General features: G+C 31.3%; 3 protein-coding genes across 5 annotated transcripts in view; 2 read left to right on the top strand and 1 right to left on the bottom strand.

Moving 5' to 3' along the window:
- Positions 1-3,173, top strand: part of LOC123203432 (protein GIGANTEA-like) — a 27,611-nt gene extending 24,438 nt beyond the window's left edge. For all 3 annotated transcript variants that reach the window (XM_044619789.1, XM_044619788.1, XM_044619790.1), the window contains exons 12-16: positions 1,364-1,432; positions 1,735-1,953; positions 2,213-2,305; positions 2,508-2,844; positions 2,956-3,173. In XM_044619789.1, the coding sequence (XP_044475724.1) occupies positions 1,364-1,432; positions 1,735-1,953; positions 2,213-2,305; positions 2,508-2,813 (687 nt within the window). In that variant the 3' untranslated portion in view covers positions 2,814-2,844; positions 2,956-3,173. The remainder of the gene's footprint in view (positions 1-1,363; positions 1,433-1,734; positions 1,954-2,212; positions 2,306-2,507; positions 2,845-2,955) is intronic.
- A 5,629-nt stretch (positions 3,174-8,802) lies between these two features.
- LOC123203398 (40S ribosomal protein S18-like) lies at positions 8,803-10,868 on the top strand. The gene is made up of 4 exons (XM_044619762.1): positions 8,803-8,957; positions 9,374-9,534; positions 10,130-10,318; positions 10,525-10,868. Exons 1-4 carry the CDS (start codon positions 8,955-8,957, stop codon positions 10,628-10,630), a joined length of 459 nt encoding a protein of 152 aa, XP_044475697.1. The 5' UTR covers positions 8,803-8,954; the 3' UTR covers positions 10,631-10,868.
- Positions 10,869-14,083: 3,215 nt separating this feature from the next.
- On the bottom strand, positions 14,084-17,856 carry LOC123203397 (UDP-rhamnose/UDP-galactose transporter 6-like). Its single transcript, XM_044619761.1, has 6 exons — positions 17,700-17,856; positions 16,008-16,255; positions 15,369-15,553; positions 15,087-15,287; positions 14,786-14,947; positions 14,084-14,701 (listed from the first exon to the last, which is right to left on the bottom strand). Exons 2-6 carry the CDS (start codon positions 16,141-16,143, stop codon positions 14,384-14,386), a joined length of 1,002 nt encoding a protein of 333 aa, XP_044475696.1. The 5' UTR covers positions 16,144-16,255; positions 17,700-17,856; the 3' UTR covers positions 14,084-14,383.
- Positions 17,857-19,298: the final 1,442 nt, after the last annotated feature.

Raw genomic sequence — 19,298 nt, 5'->3', positions numbered from 1 at the left:
CCAATTAATAGTTATGCCCAAATGATATTCAAATTAGAATCTTATAATTCATCCCATAAATACTAAAAATGTTAGTCAAATATTGTAGTAGCAAACGGTTGCAAACTATAATTTTTCTAATATTTTTACATATATCATTTATTAGGAAAAAAAAAATCCACATATCATTCATCTCTTAAAATCCAAAATAAATTAATTGATTTATTAAATAAATGAACAATATAAAAAACAATAAAATATTGCAACTTGCAATAATAACAAATCTATCAACGTAATATAGTAGTTGTGAGATCAAAATCCTAGATGATAAGACTAAAAGATTGAAATGAAGAGTAAAAAATGAAGAAATTTATAATAAGGTGAATTCTAAAAAGTGTGAAAAAATATGATGTATGTATTTTGGGTGGGGAGGTGGGTATAGAGAGAGAGAGAGAGAGGATATTTCATATTTAAAAAAAGAAATTTACTTTTGGGCTATATTAGTTTGCATTGGGAATAATTATTGAGATGGGAAGTGGGCTATATTGGTTTGGGCTGGAAATAAGTATTAAGATGGGAAGTGGTTTTGAAAAAAAAAAAAATCTTTTTACTTTTGGCCTATATTGGTTTGGGTTGGGAATAATTATGCTTTGAGGATGAACCTCCTCATACTTAAATACTTTTTTGATTTGAGGGGGGCTTGGGCCTACCCTGACAAAGGCCCAGGGCCGCCCCTGGGCATAGACATAACATAGTCCTATAATTAAAGTTTGTCCTACAAAGGTCTCAAGCCTTTGATCCCAACACCTGGACCAAATTTCAATTTATAGTCCTAGCGATTTCTTGTCTACCTTGTACTGTTTGATTGTAAAGCTTCCCATCTGTTCACATATCAATTTCACAGCAGTGTTACATCTTTAGTTCCCCTTTCTAAAAAACCTACTTGTATCCAATTTTATCTTTCCACTCCTATCCAAGGCTGCGTGGTTTGTGTTCTGCTATAGTCTCGTACTTGTTTGGGAAGTAGGTTTTATAATCACATAAGACTCTTCTAGAAAGTGATATGGGGTTTGTGCAATCAATTTTTTTTCATCTTGGCTTTACCACCACAGAGAGTCTTGGATTTTGAATTATCATAATCTAAACAACACCCCCCAATTGTTCAAACAATATAACAGTGTTCACTATCTAGTTGTTTGCATTATGTATATATGTATATTCACATATTAAATACATTGTAATAATAGCAGGTAACCTCAATTTATGTAACTGATGTACATGAGACCATATGCAGCTGTAGAGCAATCAATGCAAACGAATCAGTTTTGCTTGGTTTCATATATTTTATCATTTCTTTTCTGACCATTTATGTAAATGTATATAGGTAGTCGATGCACTATGCAATGTTGTATCATCATTGCCAACAAAAGCAGCTACAGCCATTGTTCTTCAGGTCAAAATTTTGTTCAAGTTGTTACTATATTCCAAATGAAAAAAGTAGTTCACTTTTCTTATCAGGCACTGATTTTACCATCACCTGATTTCCCTAGTGGTGATTCCATCTCTTAAATGGGCCAATAAAAATTTGATACTACTGTTTCTGAATTGTTTAACATAAAAGTATATATGATTTTTATTGCCCTGTACTGGAGGAGGTGTCACCTATTATGGTTTAAATTATTAGCCATTTTCTAGTTGATATTGCTTTTCAATTGCTTCATTTGTTTAGTCGCATACATATCCTTTACTTGTCAGGCGGAGAGGGAATTGCAGCCTTGGATTGCCAAAGATGATGATCAGGGTCAGAAGATGTGGAGAATCAACCAACGGATTGTAAAACTGATTGTGGAGCTCATGAGAAATCATGAGAGTCCAGAGTCACTGGTAATTTTGGCTAGTGCATCTGATCTGCTTCTACGTGCCACTGATGGAATGCTTGTTGATGGTGAAGCTTGCACACTGCCACAATTGGAGGTATCATTTCTTAAAACTAGTTTCTGAAGTTGCATGATTTATCCGGTCACAACTATCAAGGCATGTAGTTAGCTGGTATAGTAGTCATTTTCTTCAAGGTGTTTGAACCTCATTCACCTAATATTCTTTGCAAAAATTATTAAAGGAAATTTGATTAATTGAAGGTTTTTGACCTTTTGTAAAGTTGTCCTGGTGCAATGCATTCTTTCCAGTTTACTTAAAAAGCTTCGCTTATTTACAATTGAAATTAACTGTGCAGTTACTGGAAGCAACTGCTAGAGCAATTCAGCCGGTCCTGCAGTGGGGAGAGTCTGGGTTAGCAGTTGCAGATGGCCTTTCAAACTTGTTAAAGGTAAACGGAGTCCTTTCATAAATGAAAAACATGCTTTGAAGGCATTCGATGCTGCTTGATATAGCTGACTTTTAGTCCACGTAAAAAGAATGAGATTGCATGACAGAATAGATCAACAGAAAAGAATGAGTAACCTTTTTAACTTGGCATCTCCTAATGAAGAAACTTTAACCATGCGCTTTGGTTGGGTCAATGTTTGCAGTGTCGTGTATCAGCTACCATCCGATGCCTATCTCATCCAAGTGCCCATGTCCGTGCATTGAGCATTTCAGTTCTTCGTGATATTCTGCATACAAGTTCAATAAAGTCTAAACCTAAACCACCAGACAGAAATGGCATCCATGGACATGGTCCCTCCTATCATTACTTTAACATAGATGCTATTGACTGGCAAGCTGACATCGAAAAATGCATAACTTGGGAAGCTCACAGCCGGATAGCAACAGGAATGTCTATTAAATTTCTTGATATTGCAGCCAAGGAATTAGGATGTACTATTTCCACATGACAGCAAATAAATTCGGCGACTACTACTTCAGGTTTGTTGTTATAATTTATTTTTCCATGTTAGACTGACGGATAGAAATCAACCTTATTATCGATTGGCTACAAAAATATGGCTTGAACAACACACTTTACTATTCTTCTAGGCACACGGCATCATCATACCGCTCTGAAAATGGTCCTAGGATGATTATTTATAGGAAAGAACAATAGACAGAAGAAAACCACGACAAGGTTTTATGTTTGTGTTGGGTAATTAGATTCTGCTCAAGTTTGATTCGTGAATGACATAGGCTGCAGTTTCACTTTGCCTGTTTTACTTTTGAAGTTTGGATTTTATTTTTATATATCTTTTTTTAAATGAGTAGGCATAACTAGACTGTATAGTTTCTACCTCCATTCACTGCATATGTTATGTTTGTATCCCTGTTCATAACAGTATGCGCATACAATTCCACCTTTCTTGAGTTTGGTCTAATTGTGAGTGATAATAGCATGATTTGGAAAATAAGCAGTTAGCCCATTTTGGAGTTTTGAAAAATGGTCATAAACATCTGAAGTTGGTTGATGAAGTTTTCTCTGGAATTTTATATAATTTAAGATTCAATCTAAGACTTGTTATGTGATATTTCTTATTCACATGGTTATATCTATTTCTATTTGGTTATTTAGCTGAAAAGTTCCAAACACGATAATGCTTAGAACTTCATGAAAATTAAACAAAATCTTAAAATAATAACACATAATAGTAATTATTCTATGATATTTATAATTTTGGCCAGAAGACTTATTTCCATCAAAGGTATAGATAAATTCTAAACTTTCACCTGGAAGGTTTTAATAACTCAAATATTTACTCATCACTTGAGTTATGGCAGAATTTTTTGTTAAAGTTAAGGGTAAAATCATTATTTTATAGTAATATTAAAAAAATATATAATTTTATTTCATTTATCTCCACAAGTTTTAAAACTTACATTTCAAACTAATCTAAACTTTTTCAGTTTTGAAAAGTGATATTTCCTTTTAGGGTTTTATTTTTTTTCTTACATATTTCGGCCAACTTCTGTTTGATCGAGTTTTGTGCCAACAACCTCTTTGTCTGCATTCTCTCTCGATGATAGACGTCCTAGTAGAATCGGTTGAATTCATCGAATCTCATTCATTCTAAAATGGTTGAATCGAAGTTGTTGCCAGTTCATCTTACTTCGTTTTCAATCAATTTTGTTCCAAATTGACGCTTTTTATAGGCCAACGAAGAGTCTAAAATTGATTATGCATGGTTTCGTTGTTATTCAGTTTTGACGCATTAGACAACGCAATGTTGATCCAAAGAGCCACCAAATGATGAGATTTGTTTATTAGAATCAAAGAGTCTTCTAGGTTAATTGTTGTAGGGAATGAAACTCATTGGTAGAGAAAGCGACTAAAGAGGAGAAGCTAGCTATAAAATGTAAGGAAAAAAAATAAAACCCTAAGGGGGAGAAAGTTATTTTTCAAAACTAAAAAAGTTGAGGTTGTGGTGAAATGTAAGTTTTTAAAATCTAGGGAAAAAAATTAATAAAATTATATATTTTTTAATGTTATTAAAAAAATGATGATTTTATCTTTAACCCTAATAAAAATTGAATGATAAGTGAGTGTTTATGTTTTTAAAACTTTATAGGTGAGATTTTGGAATTTTACTATACCTAAATCTTTTAGCCTTATAATTTTATATCGAGTCTTGTCAAAGATTTTTTTTGGCCTAAAAATTCGATATAAGTAATTAGCATAGTTGTTTTTTTTTTTTTTTTTAAGATTGAAATGTTTTTGAATCAAAAAATTTTACAAACAATAATATTATATGCATAAATAATAATATATCATTATATGATTAATGTTGTTTTATCTTTAATTTTTAAGGCCAAACGACTATTTCCCACCCAAGGTATGTTGTAATAACAAGTTTCCCCCCTTTAACTATGGAAATACCAAACACCCACCCATGGCCAGTTAAATTTAACAGAACCCTAACGCCTGAGAATTTTATCTCCTTTTGCCCCCCTAAAGTTTGAAAACAAAAATTTTCCCCCAGCCTAAGTTTAAGAAAATGGCAGTTTCACCCTAGGGTTTGGTTTTGAAATCTCCGGCTCCGTTGCCGACGGCTTCTCCCTCCCGAAGAATCCTCTCCTTCCGGTGATCGGTTTCCTCCCATTTGGAGGCCCGATCGTCGTCGGAAAAGCGGTGGGAGACGAAGAACTTCGTCTTCCCCGACGAAGTTCTTCGTCTCCCACCGCTTTTCCGGCGACGATCGGGCCTCCAAATGGGAGGAAACCGATCACCGGAAGGAGAGGATTCTTCGGGAGGGAGAAGCCGTCGGCAACGGAGCCGGAGAGGTCGCCGGAGATTTCAAAACCAAACCCTAGGGTGAAACTGCCATTTTCTTAAACTTAGGCTGGGGGAAAATTTTTGTTTTCAAACTTTAGGGGGGCAAAAGGAAATTATATTTTAGTTTATTTTTTAATATTATAGAGAAAATGACAATTTTACCCTTAACCTCGTTACTTTTAACTAGCCATGGGTAGGTGTTTGGTATTTCCATAGTTAAAGGGGGGAAACTTGTCATTACAGCATACCTTGGGTGGGAAATAGTCGTTTGGCCAATTTTTAATTATCATATGATGATATATAATTTGTATATATAATTATGTATATAACATTATTCATTTGCAAATTCCTCAACTGATAGAAAGGACATAATCTATGCAATAATTATCTCAACAATTTTCAATTAACTGTTTCGAGATAAAAAAAAATTAACAGTAGTTACTTAGCAAATTTTAGGCACTCAAATTTAATTAGTAAATCATTTTGAATTAGACAATTCTACCAGCATAACCTCTTTCACTATATTAGATACCGTTCAATATTTAGAGGAGAAAAAAAAAAGTGTGGATGCAAGTGGCAAAACTTGGATCCAATCATTACAATTATGTATGTCTAATTCTTTAGTATATGTTAATTATGTGACAATTTTCCCAATGATCTAACAACCTAACATGATACAATAAAAAAAATTGGGATAGGATTGAAATTTTTATACGAATTTTAATTAGAGTTAATCTGGCACAATTTGAAGCTAAATCAGGTTGTTTTTGGGTCAATATAAAAATAATTTGAATTAACTCAAATATTCAGAAAATGTCAATATAATAGAATTTGTTTAGGGCAAGTTAAAGATATATTGATGGTAAATATTAATAAAAGTTGAAATTCTTATATGTAACATATGGTTGCATTTCTATATAGTTGTAATTATTTTAATTAATTTTTATATAATTTTTTTATTTTATATTTCAAGAATGAGATTTGGTTATTAATACTATTGATGTGTTGGTTTCGTTATTTTGAACTTTTTAGATGATTTGTAAATAAGGTAAAGTGTTTTGTTGTATGTTTTGTTAATAGTAAGTTATAATAATTTGGTGAAAACAATTAAAACACTAAAAACACTTAAAAAGTGAAAACAATAAATAATTTCAAATTAATTTAGTTAGCGTTAAGTTAAATTAAATGTAATTCAAGTTAAATTAGAATTACAAAATCTTAGTGCAATTTTTGTTCAACTAAGATTAGAGTTGACGGTCTCTAATCTGACAACTGAGCTAACACGATATTATTATAATTTAATAACATGAATTGTTTGGTCCAGTTGATCATATTATTCAAACAAATATGATTATATAAGTAAGTTACATCTTCTAAATAGGGGTAGACTTGTGTTTATGTGAGGGTAGACCCAAACTCACTTTTAAAATAGAAAAAGTTGAAAGAAAGATATTTAGACGCATTATGAAAAAATTGAAAATAAGTTACTTACGCCCACCCTTAATTGTAAATGGGTATGAACAAAAAAAAAATAAGAAAAATTAAATTAAATGACCATTTTACCTTTTTATTAAGCAAAAATGTTTATTTTTCTTATTCCTAAACAAAAATGCCTTAATTTTTTTTTAAATACTAAAATTACTCTTCACCAAATCTACACAAACTCTCTTACTCTTATTCTCATTATATACACTTCTCATATCATTTAAACATTCATTTTCACTCTCATTTTTACTTAATATTAATTACTACGGGTTTGTTTGGAAAAAAAAAAGTTCTATGCATTATACTTATATTAGAATTGTGTTTGAGTTACAAATTTTTATTGAATATTTTTTGCGGAATGTAACTGATGTAAATATTTGTAATTATATTAGATATAAGTCAATCATTAGATCCCTATGATTTTCAACTTAGATGTCGAGTCAAACACAAGTAATTTTTTGGGTGAAAAAACCTGTTTAATATAAAGAGAGAAAAAAAAAGAGGTGTAATTGTATTTTTGAAACTATTAAGGATAGAATAACATTTTAAAAATCTTCAGGGACCCCTAAATTTTCTTAAATTTCTAATAAACTTTTCAAAATTAAAAAAAATTGTATTTTCAAAATTTATAGTTTGCTTTTAATATATAATTATATACCTCTATTTATCTATACAAAGAGAAGAAAAGGGGTGGAAGCAAAAGGAAAAATAAATAAGATGAAACAGTAAAAATAAAATAATAATTTTATTTCCTAATATTATTATTTTATTAATATTATTTAATTTTGAATGAAAAAATATTACTAAATGTCACCATTTTAAATTTTTAAATATTTTTATGTACATATAAACTAAATTAGAAATTTTCTATACTTGTTATAAGGGTAAAAATAACATGAAATCTAAGAATTAAATAAATATAACAAGTTATATGGCAGATTATATCATGCATTAATATAACAACAAAATTATGTGTGTAAATAATATTTATAATTTTGTGTATAAATAATAACATGTTATTATAAAATTATATAATATTTTATCTTTAATTTAAAATTACTCAATCATATGATAATATATCGTTATTTGTATACAAAATTGTCTATATAACATTAATCATAATATATATTCTAAAGAATTTATATCATACAACTGTAATATTTTAAGGCCAAATGACTATTTCCCCTCAAGGTTTGATGCAAACCCAACCTTTCGTATACTAACTATCGAAAATTCAAACTCTCACCCGAAGACAGTTAAAATTAACAGAAATAGTTAACTTCAAGGATAAAATCATTATTTAACTAATAATATATTAAAAATAATAAAACATTATCCATTTTTTTCTAAGTTTAGAAAACTAACAAATTTCTTTATAATTAAACTTTAAAATCTTATATTTTCTCCTCTAGTGCATTTGGTTTGAGAAATATTTTATTACTAAAATTAGATAATTATCTTGAAGATAGATTATCTTGAGGATTACTGGGTATATATTATTACTATATTTGATAAAATTTGATAAACTGAGTATATATAAATAATTATTATGTTTAGTTAGAGGTAATAAAAAAATACTAATATATTATTTATCTTAAATATCCTTAGGTATAATTATTTTAAAATATTTTTATGTTATTTATTATATTAATTGAAAATAAGATTATTTTTGTCCTAAAAAATTAATATATAAATATATAGTTATAATAAAATGAAGATTATCTTGATAATATTTTAATACTTAAAGTAAATATGATAATCAGATTACCTTTTATATTATCTGTCACATCACTATTAGTAATAGAATATTATCATAATATTTTATTACTTATAACTAAACAAAGTTATATAAGTAATAAAAGATAGATTAACAAAATAACCTTTAGTGCCCTTAACCAGACACACCCTTAGATTTAACTATTTCTATTAATTTTAATAACCCATAAATATGAATTTAAATTTTCAATAATTAATATATTAAAAATTGAATTTGTATCAAACCTTGGGTGGAAATATGTCTATTTGTAATTATTTAATATTGCACCACCGTATAAAAATCAAATAATGTGGGGAGAGAAAAGTTTAAAGAATATTTTCGGTATTATACGATCTCTAGAGGGGTAAAAATGTCTTAAAGTAAACAAAAGAAAACCCTAGCGAGATTGAAGCAAATGAATCGTATATAAGGCACTTTAAGCCCCTAATTCGGCCTCTCGGTTATTAGCTTCTGCTTCCTGGACGCCGAAGAGCTTCTCTTCAACTCACTTCCTCATCATTCTCTGCGTTCAAAATGGTAAACATATCATACTGATCTCCTTTACCTACTCACTTACTTTGGTTAAATACTTGTTCGTGTCGTTTTTATCTTAAGTGGGTAATTTAGATTTCGTTTTTTCATTCTAACCGTTAGGCCTTTTTTAGCTTGTTTTGGCTTGTTGGTCTTCTTTCTTTATTTGTTTTGACGTTTGGGTTTCGAGTGTTTTGATTGAATATCGTCTAAGTATGTTAGTTTTATTAGCTTTAATAAATTGCTTTTTTTTTTTTTTTTTTGTGAGTGGATTTTACCATTGCTTGTGTAGGTATGATATATTTTTTTTTCGCATCTGGGTTTCAGTTGTTTTGACTAAATATTATCAAAGTATGTTGTTAGTGTGATTAGTTTGAATATGTTGTTGATTTGTGAGTTTTCTTCTTGGTGTGTGATTTTAGTCTCTGGTGGCGAACGAGGATTTTCAGCACATTTTGCGTGTGCTCAACACAAATGTCGATGGGAAACATAAGATTATGTTTGCTCTTACCTCAATTAAGGGTATTGGGAGGCGATTTGCTAACATCGTCTGCAAGAAGGCTGATGTTGATATGAATAAGAGGTAGGCGTTCTTCTCTTTTTGTTGTATCATATTTCTATTTTATGTTCTTTCATTGCTAATCGGGTAGTGACTGTGTTTTCCTATTGATTTGATTTGATTTTATTGGATCTTCTGCTTTGACTGGTTTATGTGTACCATAATAAGAAATAGGATTCAAAATTTTTAGTCCATGTTTTATATTTTTTTCAGAAAGCTGCTTTCTGGGCAATTTTCTTGTTCCTGATCTTAAGTAGCGGTTATATTAAAAAAATAATTTATGTGTTTTTTGAACAAATTTTAATCCTAAGCAAATAAGATTCTCTCTTTTGCTAAGTTGTAGGTCAATGCATAGATCTAAACTATAAATCCTGGCATGTGTTCTTGCTCAAATTTTTATGAGAACCAGCCATTGATTTTTGTCTATTTGATTGCATTGACTGGTTTATGGCTGGTTTGCTTTCTGGATTTGTGGAATCTCTTATGTGGTGATTAATATATTCTAGTATATTTGTGTTCTCTTGAAATTGTACTTCATTTTACACAGTAAATCGAAGTTTACAAATGAATTCAATTTATGAACCACATGTCAAGTTTGATTTACTATAATTGCCGTCAGGGCTGGTGAATTGACTGCTGCTGAGCTTGACAATCTCATGGTCATTGTTGCAAATCCCCGTCAGTTTAAAATCCCAGACTGGTTTTTGAATAGACAAAAGGATTACAAGGATGGCAAGTACTCTCAGGTAGTATCAAACGCATTGGACATGAAGTTGAGAGATGATTTGGAACGTCTGAAGAAGATCAGGTAATCTCTAGTTTGCTATGTACCATAAAACTGGTTTGAATGGGGGGCTGCTTCATTTATAATCAAAATAAATTCCAAATGCATTTAGCTATGTTAATCAGTGTTCATGAAATGAACTTCTAATAATGCTGTTCATCTATATACGACCATATGTGGTGGATTATCCAATGGAACTTCAACCTATAATATTGCCAATTGTGTTGCAGGAACCATCGTGGTCTGAGGCACTACTGGGGCCTCCGTGTCCGTGGGCAGCACACCAAGACAACTGGACGCCGTGGAAAGACTGTTGGTGTCTCCAAAAAGCGTTGAGCTTCTCCATATAGTTGTTTTGAACAATTATATATATGGGCAGTCAGAGTTTGGTCTCTGTTTGAGGGAATGTTTTGCTCAAGACAGTTAGATTTGATTTTTACTTAGGATGAGTTTTTAATCATGAGAACTGTTATCCCTTTAGTCATCATCTCAGTCTTTACATTTTTGCTGTTCATACTGTTTGCAACTTATATTTCAGATGTGATCCTTTTATCTATGATTTTCATTTCTATAAGCTGAAATGTTGTAGCTACTTCCAATTACGAATGTTTTTGCATTTGATAAGATCTAACTGATGATGGTGCTATTAAATTGAAATCCAGAATGTTAATGCTTGTGGGTATTTACATCAGTGATAATCCTTGAAATAGATTCTAGATGATTGATTTTATACATACAAACAATTTAAATGAATTATTTTATGTGATCGGACTGTATGCTGAATCTTTTGACTAGCTAATGTACAGACGTATCTGGAGATATAAGCGTTGAACAGAGAACTACAGACAAGTGACAAAAATCCTTCTCCAATCAAAGTAAAGCGAGGGTTGAGACTCTAGCCTGAAACTAAGGACCCTTGGACAAGAAAACTCCCCTTGTTTCCTATACATAAGTTTTGAGTGTCACAAGCCAACCCAGTTTGATTAAGACATCTTGCTTAAAGTTGCGACTGGTGACAGAATTTGAGTCACCTAGTCTACGGAAACACTGCATGTAGATGCAAGCCAGTTTGGTTATGAGTCGCAAATGTGTACAATTGTATGAGTTGCAAGCCAAGGGTGACAGTGGTCTAAGTTAGTGGACAAAATTGGAAGCCTAACTAAAACAGTTTAAGGCAGTCTTTGAAGAGCTGAAAGGCCTTCCCCTCGAGAGGTCACAAGACCATCAAATAGTCCATAAAAGAGGGAGCTCAACCGGTGAACATTAGACTATATAGGTGTAGTGTTTTATAGAAGAATGTGATAGAAAAAATGGAAAATGAGACGTTGGATTGTGGAGTGATTAGAACTAGCGTCAGTCCATATTCAAGCCATGTAGTTTTAATAAAAAAGAAGGATGACACTGGGATGTGTAAATACTGTAGGACACTCAACCAAAACTTGCTTACAAAGCATTCGAGGAGCTTAATGAATCTTTGATTACTGTCTTGCATTAGTCCTACCTAATTTCGCCAAGGCATTCTTTATATAAACTGATGCTTCCAAAGTGATTGTGGGGGCAATACCCATGCAAAATGGTCATTCCATTGCCTTCATTAGTGAGGTTTTGTCCCCTAGGAACCAACTGTTGTCAACTTATGAAAAAATATGTTTGCCAATTTTTTAGCTATTAGAAATGGGAACTTTATCTAAGAAGCCAACAATTTAATATTAAAACAAACAATCAATCTCTCAAATATTTGCTAGAAAAAAAATTGATAACCCCTTCCCAACAAGCTTGGGTTGCTAAATTAATGCAATTTGAATTTGAAATAAGGTACAAAAAAGGAAAAGAGAATGGGGTTGTAGAGCACTACCAAGAGTTCCTCACTTAAGACTCGACAATCTAATCACCTTTATATTGTCTGCTGAATTGCTAAGCAAAATTGAAGAGGTTTGGAAACAAGATGAGCAACTAGAAGCCATAATAGTAGCTAAGGAAAGTGATCCAAACATCCGTAGTCATTACACTTGGCATAATGGACTGTTAAGAAGGAAGGGGAAGTTGGTGATAGATGGAAACTCTCAGCTTCAGCAACAACTCATAGCAATGTGCTATGATTCCTTAATTTAGGGCCATTTAGGGGTCACTGTGATTGTTAAGAGATTAGCTTCAATGGTGTATTGGAAAGGTACATGGATGTGGGTTAGGAATAATATCCGAAGGTGTCAAGGGTGCCAAAGATATAAATTTTGGAAGACAGCTTCCCAAGTTATTGTAACCATTACAATATTCTAAGGAGGTGTTCACTGTCCTCACAATGGATTTTATAGAAGGTTTACCCGATTCCCAAAAGAAGTCAAGTCATATTGGTAATGGTTGACAAGCTGATAAAGTATGTCCATTTCATGGGGCTTAGCCACCCCGTCTTAGTTCATACAGGGGCTCAAGTATTCTTAGACACTATTTATAGGCTATATAGACTGCCAAACACTATCAAAAGTGACCAAATCGAGATGGTCAATAGTTGCTTAAGGAACTATCTTGGATGCATGCGTAGAGACCTTCCCCACTCCTGGTTCCAATGGTTATCACACCAATTTATAGTTGTCCCCACTTGAGGCTTTGTACAGGTATCTTCCCCCATTTTATGGACCTTAACCACAACTTAGAGAAGGATAAAGGTAATGGTTGATAGGAGAAGTAGTGATCGACAATAGCGAGTTGGGGATTGGGCTTATGTCATGCTACAACCATATAAACAAGTGACCATGCCATTTCAAATTCCGAATGTTATTTGAAGGTGGCTTACAAGCTCAATCTACCAACAGATGCAAGAATCCATGATATATTCCATTTCTCCCCTCTCAAGTCTGCCTATGCAAACATTCAAGCTTCTCCCTTACTGCAACATCATTTCCAAGCTTCTCCAATCAATCCAAAAGTCATAATTGATCGAAAGTTGGTTAAGAAGGGAAATGCATATGCAATTAAGCTATTGGTACAATGGCAGGCAGGAGCAAGGCGAAGATAAAAAAAGAGAACATGGAAGTTGAATCGCATATTTTATTGTGCATTGAAAATTTAATTTTTTGTATAATATATTGAATATCATATCGTATCATATAATATAATTTTAAAAAAATTGAATAACAAAATAATAAAAAAAATATAATTGACATATCATTATTTTAAAAAATATTATAAATACCTTTAAAAATTTAAAATTTTGTATATACATTTTAATTATATTATTATTTTCTTTAAAAAATGTATCAATCTATATCAATAATATGTATCATATCGTACAATACAATAATTATATTATATTAATTTAATACACTTTATAATACATATTATTTTTTACTTATATTATATTATAAAATATGTGTTATGTATTATAAGATACTAATAATACTTATAATCGTGAAGGAAAAGGGTAAAAACTTAAAAATAAAAATGTTTCGTCTGATGTTTTTGAAATTATTTTTATATTGTTGATCTTTATGTTTTTTAGATCTTTATCTTTTTGCCATTTTAATGTTAACAACAAAAAATTGGAGGAAAGACAAAAGGAAAAATATCGTTCTAAAAGTATATCAAGATAAGAAAGTGCCTCAAAATAAGGTAAGGATAAAATAGTCATTCCCCCTTTGAAAAACATTAAACTTTTTAACACTTTGTTTCATTAAAAGATCAACCAACAATTTTTTTTTTGGTATAAAAACTCTGTTCAAGCATAAATAGTACTTGAATATTATTGTACCAAATGGACTTCGGCGAAATACAAATAAAGGTTACAAACGAATATACGTATGGAAATTATTAAAATTGAAAAAAGAATAACAGTGATCGTACCTTTTGATGCTCAAGCAGAAGCAAAGTTTGTAGGGAACCTAAAATCCTAAACAAGAATATATTTTTCCCCCTTGATGGGATTCAACACAAATGCCGAAAAACTAACAATTACAGAATCGAGAAGAAATAAGATAAATTAGAATTGAGAGGGTTGGATCTCTAATCTCAAATGATGAACAAGAATGATTATAATAATACTTTCCTGAAATCACCTACCTTCGTATGCTCAAGTTATCTCTCCTGTATAAATAATTAGACTTTGTCATCATGTTCAGCAGAATCTGTTTTTTGTTGTTTTGTTATTGGAAGCGAGTGGCTGCGACGCTCCTTTCCACCAGGCTTCGTTGAGGCGTTGCTGTACCAGATCATTCCAATTACGGCAATGATCATACCCAGAACTACCTGCAAATTGAGACCCTCTTTTCCGAAGAAGACAAATCCCATGAACAACACAAGGACTGTCTTCATATGACCAACTACTTGGAATGATACGGCTGTGAATCTGCCGATGCAGATGAACTGGCTGAGGTTTGTACCTACTGCAATCGTGCATGATAGGATTATGAATACCTGCAGATAATGCAAATGGGAACTAAGCAGTGTTCTTAAAACACAAATACACAGTGAAGAATATTAAATTTGTGTTGTGCATACCACCGAAGCTGTTTGATAGTCATAGGTGTCGATTCTTTTGCCTATTAACCAATAATCAAGAAATGGGCCTATCAAGAGAAGCGTTGCAGCCTGAGCAGGAGCAGTATGCCCCAATAGATTGAAAGAACTTAACGCATACTTCCGTTGTAGGTGATGTACATACTGCAGTTAAAACATTGAAAACATTATTCATCAAACTCATTTAGAACTCAAGAACTTTATAGAGTTTTGTACAGGCAAATCTATTATTGAATTCGTAAACAAGAGAAAATAAGATAGAAGAAAAGAAATGGAAACTTACATACTGTTGCATAGACGTGCTCCACACTGCAATAAAGGCAGCTACGAAGCCTCTGGCATTGACACTCACATCAGTGATTGTGCAAACACCGACACCCAATAGAACAACTGAAATACTTAGCTTTGTGTCTTTGGAGTATCGAATTTTGTCCAATACAACTTCCAAAAGGCATGATACAGGGATCATACTCAATTTTGCGATCTAAATACAAAAGTTAGAGAACAAGTTATTCTCAAACTATTTTAAAGAACCAATAGCTAAAATTGGAGTATGAAAATCTACCTGATAGAAACCCACTGAGTTCCACATCAGACTAATGTTCATTCCAACAATTGAAAAGTTTGCACACATAATGAACTTCAGAAGCTCTGGCAAGGGTAGATGAGAGGGTTGGATGTATCCCATCCACCTTAGAACAGACGTCATCAAGGTTGTTGTAGCAAAATGCAGACCAGTTAATGTTGTAGCTGCAAGGCATTGTAATCAAACATAAATACAGTGCAAAAAAGAGTAAAACAAAACTTATAATCATAAATACAACATGAAAATGATGACAGATGAAAATAAGAATCTTCATGTTATGAGCTGATAGATTCCCAGTCAAATTCAACAAAAACACATAAAGAAAATAGAAATCATTTTGTTGATAAAAGAGATTTACAAATGGATAAATTGACAATTCAATGAGATAAGGCCTCCCAATCCAACAATTCAAGGAGCAGCCCAAATTAGCCCAAAGGCTGCCTAAAAACCCTAACAACCATTTATATACTCTTATTCCACACCAAGACTTAGGGCATATGTCCCCAAAAACCCTAGGTCCTAACATGAGCTAATGTTAGGAAAAAAAAATGCAACTGTTGCTAAATATTCATAAAAAAATGATAGACAATTTACAGAAACACATAAAGGGGAACTTACCAAAACTAAAGCCATATGTAGCCATTAAAGCTTTATTGACAATGATAATCCCAACAGAAGTGACAACATTGAACATCCAAGCGGCTGCATCTGCAGCTGCCTTCTTATCTGCCCTGCTAGCAGGAGACATTTTCATCTATTTCTTTCAGATGATAAGCCTCGGGTATTTTATCCCTCAACATTCACAAAGTGACCCATCCACCATATAGGAAGTCCAATTCATTTGTCCTTGTTGGCAATGATAGATCCTACAAAAACAAAATGGAAAAAGAATATTAATATAGCATTAGAATGGAACTGAAAATATTGCAAATAATTTTCATCTAATTAATTACAATCAAGAATTACCTGGAAAGAACAGAGAATATGAAACTACAGACACTTAAAAACAAGTTGACAATTACCCAATGATAGCAGCAAACATACAAAGAAATGTTAATACAATATGGATTTGAAGCAAAAAATTGAATGCTTGATGACAACTCCAAAGTGTCACAGGCATTTCAAATGTTGAAAAGGGAAATCTGAAACTCCTGTTTCATATACTTACCTTTTTAAACAAGGAGCTATTACCCGTCTTTCTAAACAAATCATTTTAAACAAAAGAAACCCATTAAATTTGTCAATCAACTCACATAATTATAAATTTTCAACCTCTTGGACAAATATATGATTTGCAATTAACTTCACTCCAAAAGCACCACTTAACAATCACAATGACATAAATTTTACAAGAATTTCATCTGCCCCTGTTCCTTTTCTTGTCCGAAGTTCTTTATAATGGACAATCCTAGCATATGCACTTATCTTTCGCATCTTAAGAGTCCTCCCATTGATTAATTTTATCAGTATCAGGCCTTTAAAACTTTTGGCAATACAAAAAATTTCACATATAAACTGCCTGAGACTAATAATTGTGCACATTTCCTCATAATAAAGATTATAAGAAAAATACCAATTGAAATAAAAGACTGTAAACTCTATGCCTAAAACTTCTCCTAATTACAGACTGAGCCATATCCAAAAATCTACCATCTTTATCACACTGTTTATATTTTAACTTCTACAAAGATAATATCTTAACTAACAATTTTTAACCATTCCATTCAAGCTCATGAGTCATTCTATAAAATAAAGTGTTCCATGTTATAAAGATGATTTTATACTTATGATTCTAACACTAAACGTGATAAACATAACTCTTCATGATACAAATACATTCCATTTTGTCAAAAACTAGTTGCAACCAGCAAAACAGCATAACAAATCCCCAATTTCAAAAACATTTAATAAAAAAAGAACATACTTTTGAGTAAGTACACAATTGATATTTAAAATCATTTAATCATATAATGATACATCAGTAGTGCACTCAATTCAACTATTTATTCAAAAGTGTCTACACATAGTTTCAGTGAAAAAGAACTGCAGCTCTTGGTTCTTGAACATTAGATTAATGTATTTCCCTACAAAATCCAGCAACCATAACCAAACATAATTTTTCTCATCAACCAAACAACCAGATCTGCAAAGCATCATCACATCAACCTATACCAAACAATTAACCTCTAATTTCAAAAGTCAGATCTAAAAAGTAACAAATCGAATCACACGTATATCAAATTCAAGTCAATTAAATTCAGCATCTAAATAACAGATCAGATCTAAAACATATAGAAAAATTGTACGTACTGTGGAATCGAGACGAGAAGGAGTTGGACGTAGTTGAACAGATTAAGAAAACGCAAATGTAGTTACTGTGTTTGATTGATTGTAGCAGTGAAATATGAGTGACGGACAGACTGTGCGTGCTGTTGAAGAGCTTGAGAGTATTAATTTTCAGTTAAGAAATGAGGGGCTCGTGGAATCTAGCAACGAGTAATAACCCGCCAGCAAAGCAACCCAAATCACAATGCCGACGTCGTTTTAGCTTGCATTTCCACTTGCACATGTCTTTCTTTGTATGTATGAACGCCAAAATTTTAATAATTTAAAATTTTAATTTACGTACATGAAATTTTTAGAAATTTAACTTATGATTTTATCGGGCTTGTGAATTGAATGCTTATGTTTGATTTATGAGCTGTTAGTGATATTAATTATATCGCTTTTAACCTAATAATTTCAGAGGATTTTCTGACATCAGCAATTAGATGTTAAATAACCAAGAATTTTACTATTATACCCATATGATTATTGCCCTTTACCATGATAAAAATAGAAGTATGCATAATTTGATTTAAACTATAAAATTAAATTAAATCACTTAAATATTATAATTTGATTTGGTTTATAAAATGATTTAGTTTAGATTAAAAATTTTTCAATTTTTTTTTTCCGTTTGAGCTAAAATTTATACGATTTTTAAATCGAATCAAACTGTAAATTGTATTTTTTTAAATAAATATATATATATATATATATATATATATATATAACTATATTTGACAATATTTTTAATAAATAATTAGATTTATAATTTATTTTTTATATTTATTTTGTCATTTTTTTATATGTATATCATATATATATTTCATATTTATTTTACATATTTATATTATATTATAAACAATTATAATTCAATTAATTTTATTAAATAATATATATTTAGAAGTGTATGATTTTAATAAGTTTAAATAGTAATTCAAACTAAACCAAACCATATTTTTTTAATTTAGTTTGAAACATAAAATAGTTTGGCTTTGTAACACCTGCAAGTATGTTTTAAGGGCAAACTAGTCTTTTATGTGAATTTATACTTAAGTCAATGTGATTTAAAAGTCAAAGTTCAAGTTTTGGATGACACACGAGTGTGTACGGAAAGGTCATGCATGTATGTCATGCTACATCAGTTGGATAAGTTTGATTCCATGTAAAATTTGAATTATGTGATACAAGGTCATATATGGTGGAGCACATACCTGTGTAAAACGTTACGAGTTCTAGTTTAAATAAGGCACGTTGTTGTGTTTTAGGTATTATTCCTAATCCTTAAATGCACGATTTTTCTGGAAAGAGAGATAGCGTGAGAGTTGATTAATCAAGCTCTGTGTTTACAATTCCAACGACTATTTTTCAACGATATGGAGGAGGAAAAGTTAGAGAGAAGAAGGTCTGATTGCATTGTCTTCTTGCTATGAATATGAGGTAAGTAGAGCCTGAAATTATCACCATCTCTAATGAGTGTCTTTGATAAGTTTATGATTATATAACAATGTTTAATATTGGAACTAGAATAGAACTGAATATGATAATTGTTTGAATATTAATAGTTTATTTCTTTTTTGGTTA

The sequence above is a fragment of the Mangifera indica genome, chromosome 19 (assembly GCF_011075055.1).
Source record: "Mangifera indica cultivar Alphonso chromosome 19, CATAS_Mindica_2.1, whole genome shotgun sequence".
NCBI classification, from domain to species: domain Eukaryota; kingdom Viridiplantae; phylum Streptophyta; class Magnoliopsida; order Sapindales; family Anacardiaceae; genus Mangifera; species Mangifera indica.
Note: the sequence above shows the minus strand (reverse complement) of the source record. Positions and strands in the feature narration are given on the sequence as shown.